We start from the raw sequence: 22329 nt of genomic DNA on the forward strand, positions 1-22329 counted from the left end.
AGTGACTGCTATGTTTGTGTAAAATTACCTGCATCTGTTTCAGAAGGGGTGACGTATCACCACCTTCCACTTACATATGGAGTCACGTGTAGTGTGATTGCAAGCCTGTTTTGCCAAACAGGAAAGCTAGAGTATTACTACTCAAATTCAGATGATGTTTTTGCTCAGTTCAAAATTGTTGATGCCATGAATAAAGAAAAGCCTGCCAGAGTTATGGGGGAATTCTTTTTAGAAATAGACGAATTGAGTCATGAGTACGCCTTCAAAAATAATTTGGTACAAAAGGGGGTGGTGATGGACGGATCATCTGAATCAATCAAACACTCACACCCAGTCAAAAGATCTGGGTTTAATCCATCACCGTTCTTTAGCCCACTCTGCCACCCCAGTTCAGACATGGCTATATGCAAATCAGTCTGACCCTGTGCCTCATGGGAACAGTCCAGCCCGAACTGCCAAGCCATGTCTTCCCTGGACCGGAAACAAGCTTCCGAGGACCGGTTTCTGGCATTCCAGCCGTCTTCAGCCCGGCTTGCTTGAATCCAGTGGCAAAGTGAGCAAGGGACTCACGTCTGAGCATACCCTGCCACACTTATGGCGGCCAAAAGCGGTACAAAAGGGGGTGGTGATGGACGGAGCATCTGAATCAATCAAACACTCACACCCAGTCCAGGGAAGACATGGCTTGGCAGTTCGGGCTGGACTGTTCCCATGAGGCACAGGGTCAGACTGATTTGCATATGGCCATGTCTGAACTGGGGTGGCTGAGTGGGCTAAAGAATGGTGATGGATTAAACCCAGATCAGTTGACTGGGGGTGAGTGTTTGATTTGCTCAAACGCTCCGTCCATCATCCCCTTTTGTATCGCTTTGTTTGCCCTAAGTTGGCAGGGTATGCTCAGACGTGAGTCCCTTGCTCACCTGGCCACTGGATTCAAGATAGCCTGGCTGATGAGGATTATGAATCCGAAACCAGTCCCAGGATGCTTGTTTCCGGTCCAGGGAAGACATGGCTTGGCAGTTCGGGCTGGACTGTTCCCATGAGGCACAGGGTCAGACTATTTTGCATATGGCCATGTCTGAACTGGGGTCACTGAGTGGGCTAAAGAATGGTGATGGATTAAACCCAGATCAGTTGACTGGGGGTGAGTGTTTGATTTGCTCAAACGCTCCGTCCATCATCCCCTTTTGTATCGCTTTTTCCACCCTAAGTTGGCAGGGCATGCTCAGACGTGAGTCCCTTGCTCACTTGGCCACTGGATTCAAGATAGCCTGGCTGATGAGGATTATGAATCCGAAACCGGTCCCAGGATGCTTGTTTCCGGTCCAGGGAAGACATGGCTTGGCAGTTCGGGCTGGACTGTTCCCATGAGGCACAGGGTCAGACTGATTTGCATATGGCCATGTCTGAACTGGGGTGGCTGAGTGGGCTAAAGAATGGTGATGGATTAAACCCAGATCAGTTGACTGGGGGTGAGTGTTTGATTTGCTCAAACGCTCCGTCCATCATCCCCTTTTGTATCAAAAATAATTTGACATGTAAAATGAGAGTTGAGGAGAAAGCATTTTTAGATATGGTTGAAGAGAGAAGAATTGTTTATAAACGTAGTGAAAAGGTAAAGCATGAAAAATCCAAATATTGGACGTTTGAAGATGAAAATCTTGATGATAGAAATGTGAATGTGGCCATAAATATAGACACTCCATTGTTAGGGAAATTTTGTATTATGAGAGACAACACTGTGTATGACAATTATTTTGTGGGAGCAAGTCAATGTAAAGACACCTATAGAATCATAGGAGGTTGGGGATTTAAAAGGGGAAAATATCCAGTTTTTCCTGGTAAATACTTCATATGCGGAAACAAAGCTTATTATAGATTACCTGACCACTGGTACGGGACATGCTACGTGGGTTTGGTCTTTCCAAAAATCTTTCATGTAGATAGAGGTACTAATGGGATACATGAGATAGGTAAACCTTTAAGTCGTAGAAAAAGAGAGAGTGTTATAGAAATAACAAGTGATATTTTTGGAGCACTGATACCAGCAGTGGGAATATCTTTTAATGCAAATCGAATTCGAAGATTGTCAACGATAGTAGATCGTTTGTCAACAGACACAGCCGGTGGATTTTTAATGGTAAACACCGAAATGGTTGCTATGAGAGCTATGGTAATGCAAAATCGTCCTGCTCTTGATATAATATTGGCAAAAGAAGGAGGAGTTTGTGGAATTTTGAAGGTACAGCACTGTTGTACCTACATTCCAGATAAAAGTCAAATTATTGAAAAGTACATTACAAACATTACAGAGTTGCATAAGGAAATTGAACCACTGGAGGTTGATGGTGTTCTTGAACGACTTGAGAGAAGTTTTTTAGCCGTTAAGCATTGGTTTTTAAGAAATAGGTAGTTCTATTATAGGTAAGATACTAATTCCAGTCCCCGTAATAGTATTAGTGTTTTTGATATTAAGATTATGTTGCATATATAGAAAAAGAAGGAATGCAAGAAAGTTAATAAAGAAAGCAATTCAAGAAAAACGAGAAAGAGAAAGAGAAAACTGTGATATAGCAATGGAGGAATTTTGAGAAAAGGTCTTTAAAGAAACTAGAGAAGAAGATACTAGAGTATAAACCCATACTAATTTGAAGAACTCGAAACATGTTTTGATAAAAATGTGCAAAATTTTGGGAGATATTTGGTGATAAGATCACCAATGGAGGGAGTTGATGGAGCGAGGTGGAGAAACAAAATTTTGTATACCCCTCGCAAAGTAATTTCCTCATAACTATAACCTTTATTAATTGCGTGATGTGGAAAAATATTAACCAACATAGTATAGAATGCACACACAAATACACGTGGGAATACTAATCTGCTTGTATGACAAAAATATAACTAACTAATTAATATTGTTGTCGTGATGTGAAATAATGCAAAAGCTTCGGTATAATTAAAAGTGGCATAAATGTGCTTTTTGTGCATGTATTTGTGTCAGAAACCGAAGGATAAGTGAGTATAAATCGCATATGTGTTGCTTATTTTGCTAGGTAACAACTAATAGGGAAACCTTAGTATAGGGGGAGGTAAACAGAAGGGCTATATGTTGTGTTGTGTTGTGGAGTGTGGAGTGGTGTGGCTCACTGGTTAGAGGCGGCAGACCTGTAAGCAGAGAACGGCCCGCGACCAGGGTTCAATTCCCGACGCGGCAGGATCTTGGACCAGGGTCAACGGACTCGATAATTCTCGCCTCAGTGCCTACTCTAACCAGGGAACACCCTCGGCAACTCTGGGCATTAAGCTTGCCTCATCTCTACAACGGCCCCCCACAGACGCCGGGGATGCCTGGTTTCACCCTGGAGATACCCAGAAAGGGACCATCTCACAGGGAAAACCAGGACGGGTTCCCCAGCGGTCTACAGCGCCAGGACACTCGGGTAGAGTAACAGTGCGCTTTACAAGAATCCCACATTTACATTTATATTTTAATAATTAACATTTATTTGTGTTTGTTTCTATGATAGTTCACATTCTGGCCTGTGAGGCCTAGTGAAAATATGGCTGCTTTATTAACTGTGAATAGAAGATGAACTGAGCACGCGCAGCCCATGTCCGAGTTTTGAATGCGAGCAGCTTGTGCATGAACAAAACCAGTTCAAGGACAACATGCCCTGGAAGTCCTGAGGACTGCCAAAAAGAATGGACGTATGAGTTACTGAACGTGGGGAAAGTCCATGGAGTTGCTAGTTGAGGATGTGACTAGGCCAAAGACTTTCTTAAACAAAGGACTCTTTAAAATTCGGCTGACACAACGGAAATTGAATATTAGAATGATGAGGTGATGCTCATCCACCCCCAAATTGTCCAATCAGAACTCAAGTTTATGCTGATAGTTACTTTTGTAGATAAAGTTAGTGAAGAAGGTATAAAAAGTGCAGATTTTAAGAAAAAACTCTTTCAATTTCCTCCTGAGATGCAGATGGTATGCTGATTTTTCCTGAGATGTAAGACTTTGAATAATTTTCTGTTATTTCTTTGGATGAGAAATGAGCTTTAGATGAGGATATTAGTTAGGGAAATTAGGAGAAAATGAATTTTGAGAACTATCTGTCTTTTGCTAATACTTGTGTTCTGAAATCTAAATAATAATGTCTATTTTTGAACCTCAGAAATAAAAATGAATATAACTGATTGAGATAAAACTTTTACTTTTTAAAAGTCATCTTGTGAATAAAGAAATAAATAAAGCGAATAAACTATTAGACATGCTAAATTTTGCTTTTAATAAAAATTGAGAATTAAGCTGGTCTGGTATTTTCCTACGCCTAATTTCTTAATAGCAGATCCGTTGACCAAAATGGTGGTGTGTCTAAATAAAATGTTTTGTTAATAAAAACCATGGTAAAACTCTTTAAACTGCAAGTGTAAATAGTATAAATAGTTAGTTTTAATTTTGACACTCCGCTATGATACAGCAGCTCTCCTTTGAATCTCACCGATCCATGACGTAAGTTGGAAGTGTTTTGTGAGTAGCTCACAGTGTTATGGGCCCCACTGATGAGTAAATGCATGATTTGGTGATTCAGGGAAAGGTGATATGCTTTTAGAAATTATTTCTGGAGTAGCGCTGCATCAGCGAGTAGGAGTTTTGCGTAGCGGACGTATCTGAGTAGTTGGTGGAAGAAAATGCAGCTGTGCAGGTAGGTTGGGTCTGAATGTGTAGTGCCCTGAATGTATGTGAGGAGTCTGAATTGAATGTGTTTGTGTATTGTATTAGGAACTAGTGTAGCTCTGAGGTGTGGTGTGATGTGAGTTCTGTGTTGGAGGATGAGTCTGGCTACCGGATTGCTTGTAGTCTTCTAGTGAGTTGCTTGGAGATCCCAGCATAAAAGGTGAACTCAGTCCAACTTTCTGGTGAATAGGGTGTGAGTGATAATTTTTCTAGTGTTGCTTATTGAAGATCTTCCTCCCCATCTTCAGGGAGTGGAAGCAGTATGCATTGACTTGTCCGATCATGGCCAGTTTGCTGTCGATGATTATTCAGAGATTCCTGGCATGGGTTCTTGGTGTAGGTCCGAGTTAGGCCGGCCACTATTTGGAATCCCATGGTGATGTGTCCTTGCCATTGATCACTACTTCTGTCTTGTTTGTGTTGAGCTTAAGACAGCTGGCTTTCACCAGTTAACGTGAACATTATTTCTTGTGTTGGGGGTCTTGCCCAAGAGGGTGAGTATCAGTTGCATATCGAAAGGCGTGAGTATGAGTTGTCTGGCCGGAGGCGTGGTGAAATTGATGGTGATGGTGAAGTTTTCCTTGCTGCTATTCGTGCTGGCGTCAATGTAAACTGCAAGAGCTGTACGCTTGGTATTCTGTATCTGTTGGTGGTAGCGTCATAGGGCTGATTTAAAGATTTCTTTATCTGCGGTGTCTCAACTTGTCCTCGGCCTGTGCTCCAGTTGCTTTCAGTGGTGTTTCTTCAACCTGAGTTCCTTTGTGTACCAGCTGGCCTGTGGCCTGGCGCTTGCGTTCAGTTATGCTTGAGGGAGCTAAGGTGACGGCACATAGTCATCCAGCTTTTTAGGTTTTTAATGGTTTTCTGCAAGTCGCTGGTGTGCTCGGGCTGGTGTTCAGTGAGGTTAGATGTCCCCTCTTCTTTTGAGATGCTTTTCCAGCAGCAGTGGGCGATTCCATTGGTAGTAGATCTGTAATGGTGCGGAATGTGTATGTTGAAATTGATGAGGCCATGGTTTGCCTGAGTCATAGCTGCTGGCTTGTCAACTGTGATGTTCCTGATTGAGGATCTAGTAGGTGTCTGGCAGTGTGGATGGATTGGGTAATGTGCTGATTGAGGCCAGGGTTTCTGAAGTTTTCTAGAAGGGTCGTATAGTCTGGGTCGGTGCGGTCTTCTAGGTGAAAGTTAAGGTGTCCCAGGAGGATGAAGGTGCTGGCATTAATGATGAGGGGATCATCGAAGTGTGTGATGTTGCTGGCAAAAATTATGTGGGGTCCTGTTGGTCTGTATACTAGGCTTTTGCCCAAGGAAAAGTTGGCTATGAGGCTTAACTTGAAAGTGTGATGTTCCATGTAGTTGCGGGTGTCCGTGGTGCAGTTGGTGGAATCAGGAATATGATGATGACTCCAACACTGGGTTGGTGCTGACGGTCTTGCCTAACAATCTTGTATCCGGTGAGGATGGCTTCAGTGCTGTCTGGTGCCTTTATCAAACAAACTATAGTCTTGTTCAGCCATCTAATATAGAGAGGTGTATTTTCCTGTTGTTGTGATTGTTTAAGTGGGAGCCACTTAATTTAAGAAAGTGAAAAATGAAACTAATTGGAGTAAATTGTAAGACGGAAAAGCAGAGCTATTCAGCTCATTTTGAGATAGTTAGCACTGTTGAATGTCTTACCTGCGATCTGCAGTTTACAGGCAGATCTCGGCTGTATACATAATACGTTCTTCTTGCAACCTCCATGGAACAGTAGAATTTGAGGGAAATCATGTACTTTCTACCCAACACACGAAATACCATTATGACTTTGAGGACATATTTCCATGATCATCACTGCAGGTGATTTATCTATTTTATGTATTTTACCTATCAATTCTAAATCATCTGACTCTAGAATGCTTTTACTTTTTAAACTAGAAAGCTCACATCAGTAGTTCCCAAGCATTCTAATTATTGTACGCAACCCCTTTACCTGTCTTTTTACACTTCGCAATTTACTATACCTGCGTCTCTGTGTGTGTTATGCACTTGACTCTGCCACCCAGTAAGGGTTTAGGTTGCTTAATATGAAAATAAAGAAACAATAAAAAAAAATACTAACCACTTAAGATATCCAAATTGGAATGCAGTTTGTGACTTACACAGCGGCAGTGATCAGTTTAACAGGCCCCATAACCCCTTAACCTTAAATTATCTTACTGTTTGGCCTTTGACCTGCTGATTACACACTCCGAAATACAACAATGAAACACCTGACTGTGTCTAGAGCTCTCTGTCTAAAGTGCATTAACTGATATGCCTGTCTTACTGAATTGCACCCATGGACACATCTCTGCAGTGACTTTTGACTTTACTTGCTGGATTCTGAACAAATTGTATTCAGATCAGTGCAGCATGTGCTCAACTCACTGAACTATCTTTAACATGTTTTAGTGTCTGTTCAGAACGCATAAATTATACAGCATGTTTCCCTAAGATTATTTTAGTTTTACCAAAATTTACAGAGCTTCATATTTGCACATGGATACATAAGCGAAGCCTGAATAGTTTTGTTGTGCAACTAAATAGTGTTAACTTTAGGAAATTGATAAAAGATGGTATTATTTGACAGCTCAATTACACGTGACACAAGAAGGATTCATGTTTCAGCCAGCCTAGTCAGGATTCAAACTAGTTGACCTCCTGGTTATCCACATATGTGCAGTAGGTGCATCCCCTTACTGATATGCTTCGCTTGAGAAACTTTCCATGTCTAAAGTCACATTTACAATCATTGTTTAGAAAAAGTAGTTGAATGCCACTGCCCGAAGAAGTGGGAGATGGTCTCTTGAGTGAGTGGGTGGGCCCATGATTTACAAGAGCTCCTTCCCTTCTGGAAGCGTGAAAAAGTTGGTAAAGCATTCCTCTCAAGCTATTAAGAACCAGGTGCAAAAGATCATGCACACTTTTATTATGACAAGTGTTGTTGCAATTTTCTATTGCACTTTATTACTGCAATACTTGTAATTGTAGTCTTTGATGTATGTTATCTTCCACTGATTCTTACAATCTGGGAGGCATACTGTATGGTGTCTATCACTGTCCAAGGAGGTGGCCATGTCTTGTACAGCATAGGGCCCACCGCCTGTCTCAAGTGGCCCTCCTCCACTTCTCCAGGTAGCTTCTTCCAACTATCCGAGCTCGGCGGCGATGGGTAGGTCAGAAGACAGGAACTCAGGCTGATAGAGCAACATCTTAAGGTGCTCTCCTGATGTATTCTTACCGCCGAACACTCATGCAGTATATAATCCCCGACCTTTAGGCATAGGATATTACTACAGAGGTAATTAAAACCGATTTTGCTTGCATTTCACACATGACACTAGCATGTTGTTGAATAACTGCATATTTTATAATTTCTACCCCTTTTTTAAGGTCCTGATGAATCGCGGATAATTCCTTAGACGAGAAACATGTTGACCATTTTTATATCCATCTTCATTTAGTGCCATCACACCTAACTAGGTGGTACCCAGTGAGTTGGATTCACACTTTTAACCGTAGCGGGAGACCCCCAGAATAAAGTAGTACTTTTTGGTACTCCCTACTACATTTTAATCACTCTCCAGGCTACTTGCTCCATTCTCCCACATACCCGCACTTCACCATAAGGCAGTTGGATTAAAAGATCTCCGATAAAGAGCCCCTCTTTGAGGTGAGCCCGTCAGGGATTGCACCGCCTCCCCGACGAGGAGCAAACGCCAATGATGAAGCATGACATCCATTCGGGTGTGTGAGGCAAATATATCCAACAAAATGGATGCCCCAGGGTGCCACATGTACACCCCCGGTCACGCCAAATGCACATAACTCTTTATCAGGAACGGTTCAGCTACCTACTTTGTTTTCATTAGCTTCTTCCAACTGTCAAGGCTTGGAGCAACTCGGCTCATCGTCAATGAAATGCAGCTTGCGCAAGGGTCCACTGTGAGATGGAGGAGCTGTCCCCTCCCCCTTTTTTCCTGACTCTAGTTTGTGGCATAACAAGGTTGCTGATGCTGATTGATGCCTCATGGTTAACATCCACCTTCTACTGTTTATGCAGCTCTCTGTCTTTATTTGCCTTTTCTATTTCCAGACCTCACTGGAACCAGTGGCGCTTAAAATTGTCCAGCAGAACGCTTTCTGAGAAGGGGGGACGCTGGAGTAGAATCTCAATGGCAAATCACAACCATCAAGCACAAACAGGTAAAGCGCATGGGGAGCCATCCACACATATGTCTTATATTTTCAGATCAAAGGAGTGGGGTTCTTAAGAAGAAGTTTTCTTATAACGAGCACTTGCCTCTGTAGTGTTGAGTTACATCCTCTAGTGAAGAGCTGCAGACAGCTCCATGTTCAAGGAGATTTCATATTTTCTTATTCAGCGGTTGTATGGTGGGATGTATAAAGCTGCCTAACCATTTACAGCAAAAATGGCAAAAAGAGCCCAACGTCCCCAGTGGTGTTCTGTTTAAAAGAAAAGCCAAGTTGTGCTTTTTACAGCGCACACTTTTCCAATAAATCAGGTAATAGCAATAAGGGCCAGATGTACGACCATTTTATTTTGTGCCTTGCAATTTGCGACTAATTATGAGTTGCAAATTACGAGGCACAAAATAAAATGTACAACAGTGTGTTTAACACTGTTTACGATTCCCAATGGGGTCGCATATTGCGAGGTTCATTAATATTGAGCCTCTCGCAATTTGTGAGCCCATTGGGAATGACAGGCCCTTCCAGGGATGGTGGCCTGCTGGGCTCAGCAGACCACCATTTCTGGGACAGCTTTGAAATAAAGCCATTTTTTTAAATGCAGGCCTTTTCCCTTAAAGGAAAGCGGGCTGCATTTAATTTTTTTTTTTTTAAATTAAACGTTTTCGTTTAATTTTTTAAGTGCAGACAGTGGGACCATTGCCTGCCCATTAAAAATATTTTCGCATGCATTTGCAAAGGGGAAGGGGACCCCTTTCCATTTGCGAATGCATTACCACCTACTTGAAGTAGGTGGTAATTGTGAGTGTTTTGCGACTGCTATTGCGGTTGCAAAACATTAGTAGATGGGTTTGAGACTCGCTATTTGGAAGGGAATGCCCCTTCCAAATAGCGAGTCGCAAAATCTATTTAGTGAGTCACAAATACATTGTGACCCGCTAAATAGGCTTTGTACATGGCCCATTATGTTTTTGCATGCACAAACTGGTTCACAAACCTGTTTGCGCATGCAAAAACAGGTCATACATCTGGCCCTAAGTCTTATAGGCATTTCTGAAGGCTTGTGCCTGAAATACTTATATGGTGTGACAAGCAAGCCCAAACTTTCCAGAAGTATACCCCCAAAAAATGATGAAAATTAGATTGATAAAACAGTGTATTTTTCAAGGCTGGGTTAACCTACAGGTTTTACAGACAATTCAAATATTTACGATATGCAGTTTGACAGTCCTTCAATTTTCAAGACATCCCTATCATCTTTATTTACTTTTGCCTCCCACTTTCTTTCATTTAGCTACTCTCCACCTTCCATGTAGATGATATATTACGACTGAGAATCTACTTGTCAGGTAAAAGGTGGGAAAATTAAAAGTTACACATATCACACAAACTCAATTTGTAGTTCGCATGATAGATGATGTGTGGTCTCCACATTAGTTGGGAAATAATAGTTATAGCCACAATTGCCCCCTTACTTCAAGGAAAAACATCTGCAATAGTGTTTCAAGTTATTAGTCAAATATTATCTTAATATATGTTTTGCGAATGCAGCTATTTTGCCCATAACACCAACTTACATTTTTTTTTTAATATCTGCATTATGATTCAAATATCAGGTTTCCATTTTTGGGTAAAGAAACTCAACTTCCCCAAACAAATGTTTCTATTTTCTCTAGAATAATATTTTCTGTGTCCCATAATATCACCTTTATCATTTTTACTAAATTCCAGAATTTGATCCCCAAATATCAGCTTTTCATTTTCATCACATACTCCCTTGCATTACTGTCCCATGAGGACAGAATTGGCCGCATTCACCTGTATATTACCATTTCATAACATTATTATCTATTGTGTACCATGGTAGTCATAACTCGTGGAAATCCCTACTCTATACCCGGGGATCCCCATAAGATGGCGTGGCTGGTCGCCATATCATAGGAGGCACAGTTAGGCTTGGGATAACCACAATTTTACCAGGATGTCCACAGTAATGCCTAGAATGCCCACAGTATGCTAGGTTCACGTTGTGACTTGCCTTGGTTGCTATGCCTCCTCCCCACGTTTCGATGTCCCTGCTGATCAGCCACTGTGTGAGGTCATTAGAATGTTGAGAGTGTTTGTGCTTAGATGAGTGTCCGCCCTTCCTAAGGGTTTAAAGGTGTAGGGGCATGTGTTTAGCCCAAGGTTGTATGGGTGTACGTTTTCTTTGTCCTGTTTACTATACAGAAGGAGTAAAGTGGGTTGAGTGACACTGTGTTCAGTTTTTGGGGTATCTGCACTGTTGCATTGTGAATTTATGAGACGTATTGATTGGGCTAAGTAGCAAGGATGCTGCTTCTATTGGGGCATTACCTGTAACTTGGAACAAGCTTAATAAACCATCATCTTCAATCCAGTCTGCTTGGGTATGCACCATCATTTATTCGTTACAACAGTTCACCACTGTGTGTTCCCTGACCCCATAATGCAAAGGGAGGCAACTTTTCTGTCAGAGTCATCAATACACCAGACTTTTGCACTATTTTAACAATGTTTGCTACAGTCTTACTAAGGATGATCGCACTGAACTAAGGGTGACAACCTTATGACGAGGCTACCACTATGGCAACTGAAACAAGCCACCCTGGGACAAAATTGTGACCGAGTAGTGTGGGGGAGTCCTTTTTATAGGACTTATTCCCTCACCCACCCATAGGTGGCATGATTTATCATCGGGAACCTCCTCGGACTGCGAACTTAGTCATAGTGCAGGCTACAACCCCCTCACTGTGAGGGAGGAACTCAGGGATGTATTATGTGAGATTGTAAGGAGGTATACTAAAACCTTCAAATGAGCCAGGGCGTGAAGGAGGGAATGTGTGAAATTAGTGAAGGCGAAGTTAAAACTTACTACCTGGTATGTTAAAGATAAATTTTAATGGGACCGTCAGGGGCTAGGATTAAAATAAGTATATGGGCCATGGCAGGAAGATTCAACCTATTTTCAACAAACAAGGGGACCCGATGAGTAGCTAAGGGCCACAGGTATCAATTATTTTGAAAGAACAATGGTCCATAGGTAAAAAGTACAGAAAAAAGATTACATAGAGACCTTGATGGGTACTATAACCATTCAGTGTCCAGCCGGACAGAGAATTTTAATGTGCAATGTAGTCAAAAAATATTTTACATAACGAGTGACATGAAATATAACGGGACGCAGTCCTGCACCCGAAATTAGGAAAAAGAGTGAACAAAACATAAAACATTTAAACATGAAGGATTTCAGGCAAAATTCGAGCTTAGGTGGCTTTTTGACTGTTCATGAAATATAGCAAGCCAACCAACACAGTGACCAAATTTTTTCATACAAATAACAAAGTAGTGGCACTGTTTCAATTGTCGACGTTTCGATCCCAAGCTCTTAAATTTAAGGGATCATCTTCAGGACTACCAAAATGAATTGCCTGGTTGTTTAACACACTGCCTCGTACAGGTGTCGGGTAGAATCGAGGCAATCAATTTAGGCAATGCTTGTGAACCGATTTGGAGAATCGAGGATCAGGCTGGTTGCGGCGAGCCGTGGAGGCGGCACGGGCCGTGGGGGTCCAGTTAGGTGAGCGAGTGCGGGGATCGGCACAGGTCTCCGGGGCGCTGAATAGTAGTATCCGATGGTACGCTTAAGGTTCTCATGCACGATGGCCGGAACCTTATGTTTTATGTGAGATTGTAAGAAGGTATACTAAAACCTTCAAATGAGCAGGGGCGTGAAGGAGGGAATGTGTGAAATTAGTGAAGGCGAAGTTAAAACTTACTACCTGGTATGTTAAAGATAAATTTTAATGGGACATTCAGGGGATAGAATTAAAATACGTATATGGGCCATGGCAGGAAGATTCAACCTAGCATGGTCTCAATGTGGGCAATTGATCAACATGTTTCAGCCTAAATGCCTGCCACAGAGGTGACGTGGCTCTCTTTAGGACCGGGTGAAATGTGAAACAATGTGAGTTTGTGAACCTTGCCACCATAACAAGTCTGGTCGATGGGATAAAAGGGTACTGCCAACTATTAGGTTGATGCATCAGTCGTAAGAGTCTTCTGGGCAGCATCTTCCCTGTGAAGAGACAAGTGTTTAAAACAAAGATTTTATACACATTTCCACTAGCCCTCCCTAATTGTTGTGCCACAGGTATATATTGTGTGATAAGTCTTTAACGTGGCTACAGAAATGATGAGGAGAGTTCTCTGTAAGTGCTTACCCGACTTGTCGGGGAAGCTAATGGCAACTCATCCTCTGCGCACGCACTCAAGGTGGCTTCTAAAACCTAAATTAGGAAACAGGGCAGAAAAAAGGGGGGGTTTGACTGTAATGTACAGTCAAACAATTGCATAACATAAAGATGACTTCACATGCTCAGAGTAGAAGGCAGATGTCCGTTATAAATTCAATTACAAACCCAGGTCCACGCAGTTAATGAGCAACAGTGCCAAGATACATTTATAACTGTCCAAAAGGACTGTATATTAATACCTGGGTATGAGATGGCAATACCCAATATTAGCAATAAATGAAATGGCCTCTATCTCAGGCTGTCCTGAATGTTGATGATCAAAAAAGAAAATTTACGAAGATTACACACACATATCCCAGGAGATGCAGGATGGCAAGGAACTATTCGCCTATGGGGTTGTACCCAGAGAGAAATGAAACGCTAAGGTTGTGTTGATGACACTGCATAATAGGTACAAAAACTATGGTAATACTTCACCCTCACTGTGATGGAGGTCTCCATAGTGGCGGTAATAGGGAGCTGGTTGCACAGGACAGAGAGCACCTGAGCAGCCCATCTAGCTAAATACATCGATCTCTACAAACCTCTACTACTATGTCAACAATTGCTACAATATGATAGATGGCCACCATTATGTTAGGGATGTTCCTAATAACGTCAAGGATGCAGTACCCACAACATGCCATTAATGTTCCAGGAACACAAAGGATATAAACCATTATTGTCATGAATGGACACCATTAAATTGGGTACAAGCACCAATATTGTTGGTATAATACCGGTACGCCACAATGGCCATAATTATAACAAGGATAGCGACAAAATGCCAGGCACTGAACTTTTTCCAACATCAGGCATTACACTTGTGATGGTCCCAACATGCTGCCCACAGTTAGCACACGGATGGCCACCATGATGCTAGGCATAACAACCACTGTGCATGAGATGGTCATGAGTGTGCCTTGGAGTTCGCCTGCGATGCGAATAATAACTGTCACCCACCAGAAGTGCATCATCCGTTCTAACTGCAGGCACATGCAGAAACAGAGACAGCATCTTCCAGAGGCACACAGAACATTCTTTCTTTCTTTCCTATCTTTATTAAATTATTCTTTTATCTCTTTCCTCAATAGCTCCAACACCTCACTCGTTCCATATAACTTTATCTGTCCACTCATCCCTATTATTTGAGTCTCTTTGTGCTTTACTTTTAGTTTTAACTTTCCTACTTCACCATAGGCCCACAGTAAGGGTAGCTGATAAATTCTCATGAACCCAGAAATAGATGTTACTGGGCCCAGTAAAATTATAAATCATGTATTTAATTCACAGAAGGTTTCTCCTGCTTAAAGCAGTCAAAATCTCAGTGTGAAGCTCTGGGGAAAAATTTTGGGGATTCAATACAGAAACACCAATTCACGCATTATTACCTAAAATCTCATAATTCCTATTATTCACCCAACCCTAATCATTACCCTATTACGGGTTATTCCATATCCTAGAAATAACACAGAGTTTAACAGGCCACTTATGAGCTGCCAATTCATTCAAACTCTTCTCTCGCTCACGCCTTCCTTTTATAGAAGGCAGGAGGTGGGAAAAACTGTGGTAAGTACTCTTTTGGACATTGAAATTATTTACATTTTAAATTTCATTGTTTGCCGAAGTAAACCATTTAAATTGTGGCAGTAACAATACCATTAATTTTATTAAACACAAGATTTACTGCTATATCTAACTCTGGAACATGAGATGGATTTATATTTATATTACCTTACTGGAGAGCCATCATCAGCTATCACTTATTATTATTGTTAATTATTATTATTAATAGAGTTTTATAAAACGCATTACTACCCGGAGGCCTCGTAGCGCTAAGGACGGGAAGGAAACGATAACCACCAGCTAAGGGTTAGTGAAAGAGCAGTGTTTTCAAGTTTTTGCGGAATTTTAGGAGATCAGGTTTACTGCGCAAGGTGAGCGGCAGGGAGTTCCAGTCAGCAGCCGCATTCCACAAAAAAGAGCGGCCTCCCCATGTGGCTCATTTGATTTTCTTGGTTGTAACCAAAAAGGTTGTACTGGAACGCAACGATCGCCGTGGATGGTAGGGAGTGGCTAAGGAACAGATCATTGCGGGACCTTTTTGCCACATAGCTTTGTGCATTAAGCACATCGCCTTGAATTTTACCCTGGCCTGTATGGGCAGCCAGTGTAATTTCCTCAGGGCAGCAACGCCCGAGTGTCTCCGAGAAAGTCCAAGAAGGAGACGTGCTGCCGCATTCTGGATGACTTGGAGTTTTTTAATAGTGCCGACAGGAGGGCCCACGTAAAGGGTCGTTCCCCGTAGTCAAGGCGGGACAGGATAATGGCCTGTACCATTATCCTTCGAGCTTGAAAGGGGAGGAGAGGCAAGATATTCCTCAACATCCTCATCAGACTAAAGCATGTGGCAGAGAGTTTGGTGGCTTGCTGATTGAAGCTTAAGTTGTTATATAGCCATACTCCCAGACTTTTAATCTGATCTTTTGGTTCTGGGGGAGCACCCATGCAAGCCGGCCAATCAATGGTGGTTCTTGGTACAACAGATTTTCCTAGGAACATCAGCTCCGTTTTTTCCCCATTCAGTTTTAAGTGGGACAGGGCCATCCATTTTGTTATTGCTTCTAGACTACTGCCCAGATTGCTGGCTGTGCCCCCTAGCTGGTTCAGAGCCACCACTAGTTGGGTATCGTCTGCATAGGTTACAATTTCAAAGCCATAGGGACGCACAATCTCTGCCAGAGGCTCCATATAGTCATTAAAAAGGGTAGGGTTTAGAGAGGAGCCCTGGGGCACTCCGCGATTCCAAGCTTTGGATTGGGTGGCACCCTCTGACACCTGAAACCTCCGATCCTCTAGAAAGGATCGCAGCCAGGAGAGAGCCTTACCTGCCACTCCGAGATGTTTTATGCGAGAAATTAAGATATTATGGTTCACGGTGTCAAAGGCGGCACTCAGGTCTAGCAGCATAATTGCCGTGGTGCCGTTTGATCCATGTGCTTCCGGGCTAGCTCTGTTACTGTCAGCAAGGCAACCTCCGTCCCAAGCTTTGGGCGAAAGCCTGCTTGAGAGTCATGGAGTAGGTGGTTAAACTCCAGATAGTCAACCAAGGTGGAATTGATGTGCCTCTCAAGCAGCTTACTCACCCAGGGGAGAAGGGAAATTGGGCGATAGTTAGCCATGATTTCTGGGTCGAGAGTAGGTTTTTTCAGTAAAGCCGTAACTTGAGCACATTTCCATGCCTTTGGTACGGTTCCTGTAATGATAGAGGTATTCAGGATGTTTAGGATAATTGGTCTGATAAGGAGCAGGATCGGTAGGAGAGCCCGATGTCACTTTTAACATTAATGCATTCAAGGAGTCTTCGTTGAGCAGTGGAATTTCCATTAACTGGCAGTTGAAATTTGCAGAGATGTTTTCTGCATCCACAAGATTCTGTTCATTAGAGGTAAAAGAAAGGGAGATGGATTGAATCTTTTGGAAGAAGTACTCTGCCTGCTTGTCGCAGCGGTTTTGAGCTTCTTTTGGGTTAGGGGGAATAAGTGGGGTTTTAGTCAGAGATTTGGCGATCCGAAAGATTTCCCTCGGGGCATTAGCTGCCGTCCTTATCTTTTGTTCATAAAACACCGATTGTGCCAGTATAATTTCAGCCTTGTATTTCTTGATGGATTCCCTATAATGGTTCTTATCTTGCATCTTTTGTGTACTTCTCCACATCCTCTCTAGTTTCCTACAGCTTTGCTTTAGCTCTTTCACTCAGACCTCCAAAATATGCAATGCAAAATGGTGTGGGGTGAGGGCAGGATAGAGAAGGAACACAGAGTAACATTTGTGGTCTTCTTGTTGCCCCAACCATTCTAAGCTTCAGACCGTCAACACTAAGGGGTCTATTAGTATAGCGGGCGGATCGCCACCCCCGTATAGCCGCGGCGATCGACCTGCCATTTCCCACTGCCCGCCTACCACTTTCCCCCAACCATATTACGATGACCGGGGGATCCCTGCGGTCGGAAAGACCATCCGCCAGTTTTCCGCCAGTCGGACAGGCGACGAGGCGGAAAAGGACTCCAATATAGTACCGGTGTCTGGACACGGTGGCAGGCAACGCGCGGTGCCTGTCACCTTGTGCATGCCAATGCACAACGTGCATTCACAGCACTGTGGCGGGCGGTGCTCACAACAATGTTGTGAATGGGGGATGTCACGGTGGCAGTGGCATCCTAATGGCCACAGCGGGACCGCCGCACCTCTTGTGGATGGTCCTGTTCACCGTTACGGTGGCGGGTGGACAATCGTAATAGGGCCCTAACAGCTAGATTCATGAAGCCAAATTGCGATCGCAATAGCTGCGATTTAGCAATTGTGATCGCAATTTGATTAAAAGGAATTCATGGTAGTGAAAATACCAAAAAAGCGAAATCGCTAAAGAAAAATTGCTAATTCGCAAATAAATTCGCAGAATCCTTGAAGAAGGCCATTTGCGATTCTGAAATTGCGAGAAACCATGGATTCTGCGAAATCATTTGCGAACTCGCAAAATAATCCCAATCGCTATTCATGGAAAATCGCTAAATGCGAAAAACCTGAAAATCGCAATTTGCGACGCGCAATTTAGGGAGAACCCAAACCAGGTGGTAACCAGTAAGGAAAAAAAAATAATTCAAAAAAACGAGGACAAACTACCAACAGGTGCAGGCCTGACCAAACACACTTAAGGACATGAAGCTGGAGCATGAGGACTCTCACAATGCCAGGACTTTACATGGTGGTCAGGCGGCGAAGGCTACAACGAGCAGCACGGAACAGACGTAGGTTCCAGGAGCGGATATTCCGCCAGCGGGTCACCCTTCTGGGCCAAACCAGGGAGCAAATTTACGCCAAGTACCGCCTGATTGGGGCAATGATCATCAAGCTGATCCGGGACCTAGACCCCCTGATGCAGCACCCAACAAGGAGGACCAATGCCGTGCCCACACATGTCCAGGTATTGTGCAGCCTGCACCTTCTCGGCTCCGGAAGCTTACAGGGGATAGTCGCTGTTGCAGGGGGGATATCCCAGCCCACCATGTCCTGCTGCCTAAGGAGTTTCCTGGATGCAATGCTGACCCGGCTACACCACTACATCTCATTCCCCACCAGCCAACAGGACTTGAATGACACCAAGCTACAATTTTACAACGTAGCACAATTTCCACATATCATAGGATGCATTGACTGTACCCACATCCACATCTGTCCACCAGCACAAACGGAATACATGTATCGCAACCGCAAGTGCTACCACTCTCTCAATATCCAGATGGTGTGCAATGCCAAGACAATCATCATGGACATAGTGGCACATTACCCGGGGAGCACACATGACTCCTTCATATTCCGGCACAGTGGCATTCATACACGACTGGCCAGGGGAGACTTTGGTGAAGGACACCTACTAGGTAAGTACACATGACCCACAATAGTACACTGTGATAATGTAGCTGCGCAGAACAGGCACTCACCCTCTGCTCCTATCATACAGATGACAGCAGCTACGCTCTCCGTGAGTATCTCCTCACCCCATACCTCAACCCTGCAGCACCACAGCAACGGCATTACAATGCTGCACACATACGTACAAGAAATTGCATTGAGAGGACATTTGGCCTCTTGAAGAACAGATTCCGGGGGGGCGTGGTCTGGCCACAAGGGAGAATGGCCGCCTGAGAGAAGAGCTCCGCTCCGGGACAGCACCCATCCAGAGGCAGCCTCATTTACAGAGAGCTTTGGGCTAATAAATTGACATTTTCCAGAAGGTGAAATTATCCGGTCATGAACTGTGTGTTTTGTTCTGACTGGTGACCTTTTTTTGGAGGGCTTTTCTCAAGCTGAAGAATCCCTGAGGAGAAGAGCGCAGCCAGGGCCTTTGACCTCATGACCTATTTGGAATCCCCGGCCTTGCATAATGAGGAAGGCCTGAGGAGAGGAGCACTTGCCCAGCATTGCACAGGCCTGCCTTCCTGTGAACACTTGAACTTGACAGCAGAGATTAGTGACTTTCCAGTCACGGAGCTGTTATTGAATTGAGGCGCTTCTGAATTTACAAGAAGATACATTTTTTAGGGTTCACTCTGACTGGAAAACATTCGCATATGCTCTAATAATTTCATGCCGGTAAGAACTGTCTTTGCCTTTCTACACTGTGGCTGAATCCTGTGACTCAATGACCCTTTCTGGGGTTAATTATGACTAAAATTATTATTTCATTGGCATTTTGAAAACCGAAGCACAGCTGAGTAGCTGAAGCACCTCACACGCTGCCTTTCTGCGCTGCCATTAGCTTTAAACTCTTATTTACAACCTCTCTAATAGCCATCTGGAAACCTTTACAAGAACATTAAAGAGCAGCTTTCCACATGAACCAATACTTCCTGTATTTGTGAGGAATAATTATTTTCAGAATGTCACCAGCTAGATCAACAGCTTTCTAAAATAATTTACCACAGAATCTCCTCAATTGTCATTTGGAAACCTCGTTAAGGGAAAGTCAGAGAACAGCACTTCCAAATGTATTAATACTACCAGTATCACTGGAAGTCCTTTATTTTTCAAATTTAATAAGTAAGACTGGTGCAGTGGTTTGAAGTTTTTATGCATATTATCTCAACATTATGAAGTTTATAGTTGCAATCATTAGTCATTGCTCGCTTATAATGTTTTCCTGAAATTTTATGAGGAGCTTCATTTGGCTGTGACTATTTTGATGTTGATATGAGGTGAATTTCGACATGTTTCTTCTCATTCCATGGCAATTCTGTTATTAATGACTTTTGCTATATAATGTGAGAGGGACTTTTTTGGGACGCACCACACGACTCTTTATTTCAAGAGGCTTTTCATACATCTGAAAACAATGTAGTAAACAAACAAAACTCTTTCTAATAGCTATGATTTGTTAATCATATATGTTGATATTGTTTTACTAGCGTTTGACATATAATGTGAAGGAGAAATTTCTATATTCAGTTATTCAAGAGGACTTTTCATGATATTGTATGCAATATTATGTGTCATCTTTGAGGAATGGTGCATGGTCTTTTTTGTTATTCTGCTTATTGTTGTCAATTGTGAATTTTTCATAATTGCTTCTCACCACGTAACCACATCAATACGTTACTGTAGAGCGTCTATGAAGCGCAATATACAAATGTCTACTAATAGGAATGGGAGTAAAATACCTAAACAATCACTCTTTACAGAAGTTTTGAAACAATCTACTGCTAAGCCAACGAAAGGGTACTCGTCCTCTTCAACGAATATGCCCCAAGCTGCGCCCTCTCATGGTGACCAAACTTTAACAGACACCATGCAACGAATATTGCAGGAGCTTTCTGGGGTCAATCGTCGATGGGAAGGGATGGATATCACAATTACATCTCTGGCTGAAGAAACTAAATCGATTAGATCGCAGACCTTACAACTTTTCATACTAGAATTGAAAGTCTTGACTCTAAAGTAATGGCCATGGAGAGTCGCCTTGATACAGTCCAAAGCTCAGACCAAGATCTTCTCTTTTTGCACAGCAAAATCATTGACTTAGAAGATCGCAGTAGAAGAGGCAATCTCCGCTTCTTTGGCTTTCCCGAAAATATTGAAGGACACAACACGAAAATATTCCTCTGTGATGCCCTTCCAATAATGACTGGAATTTCCTTTACTCCAACTCTTGAAATTCAACGAGCTCACAGAATTGGCCCTCTACGCACAGACCCTGCTGCGCGCTCGAGGCCAATTATTGCCTGTTTTCTTCGTCATGAGCAAACCCGACAAATATTGACTGCAGCTCGCTCACGAGGCTTTTTTCTTTTTATGGGTCATAATATTCACGTAGCAGCGGATTTTTCTAAAGAGACGAATGACAGACGGAAGGCGTTTCTCTCCATGCGGCCTCAACTACGTCAGTTAGACATTAAATATGGGTTGTTTGAGTCTGCACGCTTCCGTATTACCAAAAATGGAGAAACCAAGGACTTCTATGACCCTGAACTTCTACAAAAATTCTTAGATGACATCAAATCTCAGGACATGGATACGCAGTCCTCCCATTGTGAACAGTTCCAACCGTCTTCTTCCTTTTCCCCACAACTGCCGGTGCAAAGCCCACGAGCATCTAGTAACTCCAGACAACGGGGTAGAGACTTGAATAGAGTCAATCGTTCCCAGGAAGATAAGGCCTGAGCTTTGCATTCTGTCTCTACACTTACAAAAGAGCCGCAGAGAGACAAATCTAGATCACCTCTTAAAACTCCTTCAGATGCTGACTGAATAGTTTACTATTATTTAACTGTCTGTTTCTGTGCTTTGTTGTACTTTTACCATATCTTGTATTCAATTCTGATTTTTCTTCATCAATATTACTATTAGATAACTTATATTCAGTATTATTTTTCTGCTATGAGATGTGTATCTACCTATTATTAAATTGCCTTTTATATGCTTAGACATAGTTCTTAGTAAATTGCATGTTTTTTCTTCATCCTCAATCCCTCTTCAGGGTATTGGAATTACTTTATCTATTTCTGCATCTTTTATCATTCCTATGTTGCTCAGTGGATTAGAGTAGATATTGGTATTACCTTTCTTTATACGTCCAAATTCTCTGATTATGCATATTCCCCCCCCCCTTATTTTATTCTATAGTGCAACACGTTACCCTTCATTAGAGTATACCATTTTAATATGTATTTCTCTAGCTTTTGCTTGGATATTAAGTGCTAATATGCTATGTGCCTTTTGAGTTCTTTTAATTACGAGTGCTCATTTTATCGGTCATTCATATTTTGTTAAAAACTGCTGTTGTTTGAATTCCACATAATTTTGCCATCATTTATTGCACTCTTCCCATACTGTATTCTTACTGTTTTCCCATGTTAAGGTTCTGTTTGTTCATATTTCGTTAATAAGCTGTAAGAAGATACTGCAGGGAATAATCTAAGATAGTCATTATAGTATTTGGCTGATTAATTACTACCGAAGGCATTCTTAGATTGTTTTCATCACTCCTCT

At 42.5% G+C, this 22329-nt stretch overlaps 1 protein-coding gene across 2 annotated transcripts in view; it reads left to right on the forward strand.

Moving 5' to 3' along the window:
- Positions 1-22329, forward strand: part of CCDC106 (coiled-coil domain containing 106) — a 205709-nt gene that overhangs the window by 84718 nt on the left and 98662 nt on the right. For both annotated transcript variants that reach the window (XM_078654871.1, XM_078654872.1), the window contains exon 3: positions 8853-8962. In XM_078654871.1, the coding sequence (XP_078510997.1) occupies positions 8932-8962 (31 nt within the window). In that variant the 5' untranslated portion in view covers positions 8853-8931. The remainder of the gene's footprint in view (positions 1-8852; positions 8963-22329) is intronic.

This window comes from Lissotriton helveticus, chromosome 7 (genome assembly GCF_964261635.1).
Source record: "Lissotriton helveticus chromosome 7, aLisHel1.1, whole genome shotgun sequence".
NCBI lineage: Eukaryota > Metazoa > Chordata > Amphibia > Caudata > Salamandridae > Lissotriton > Lissotriton helveticus.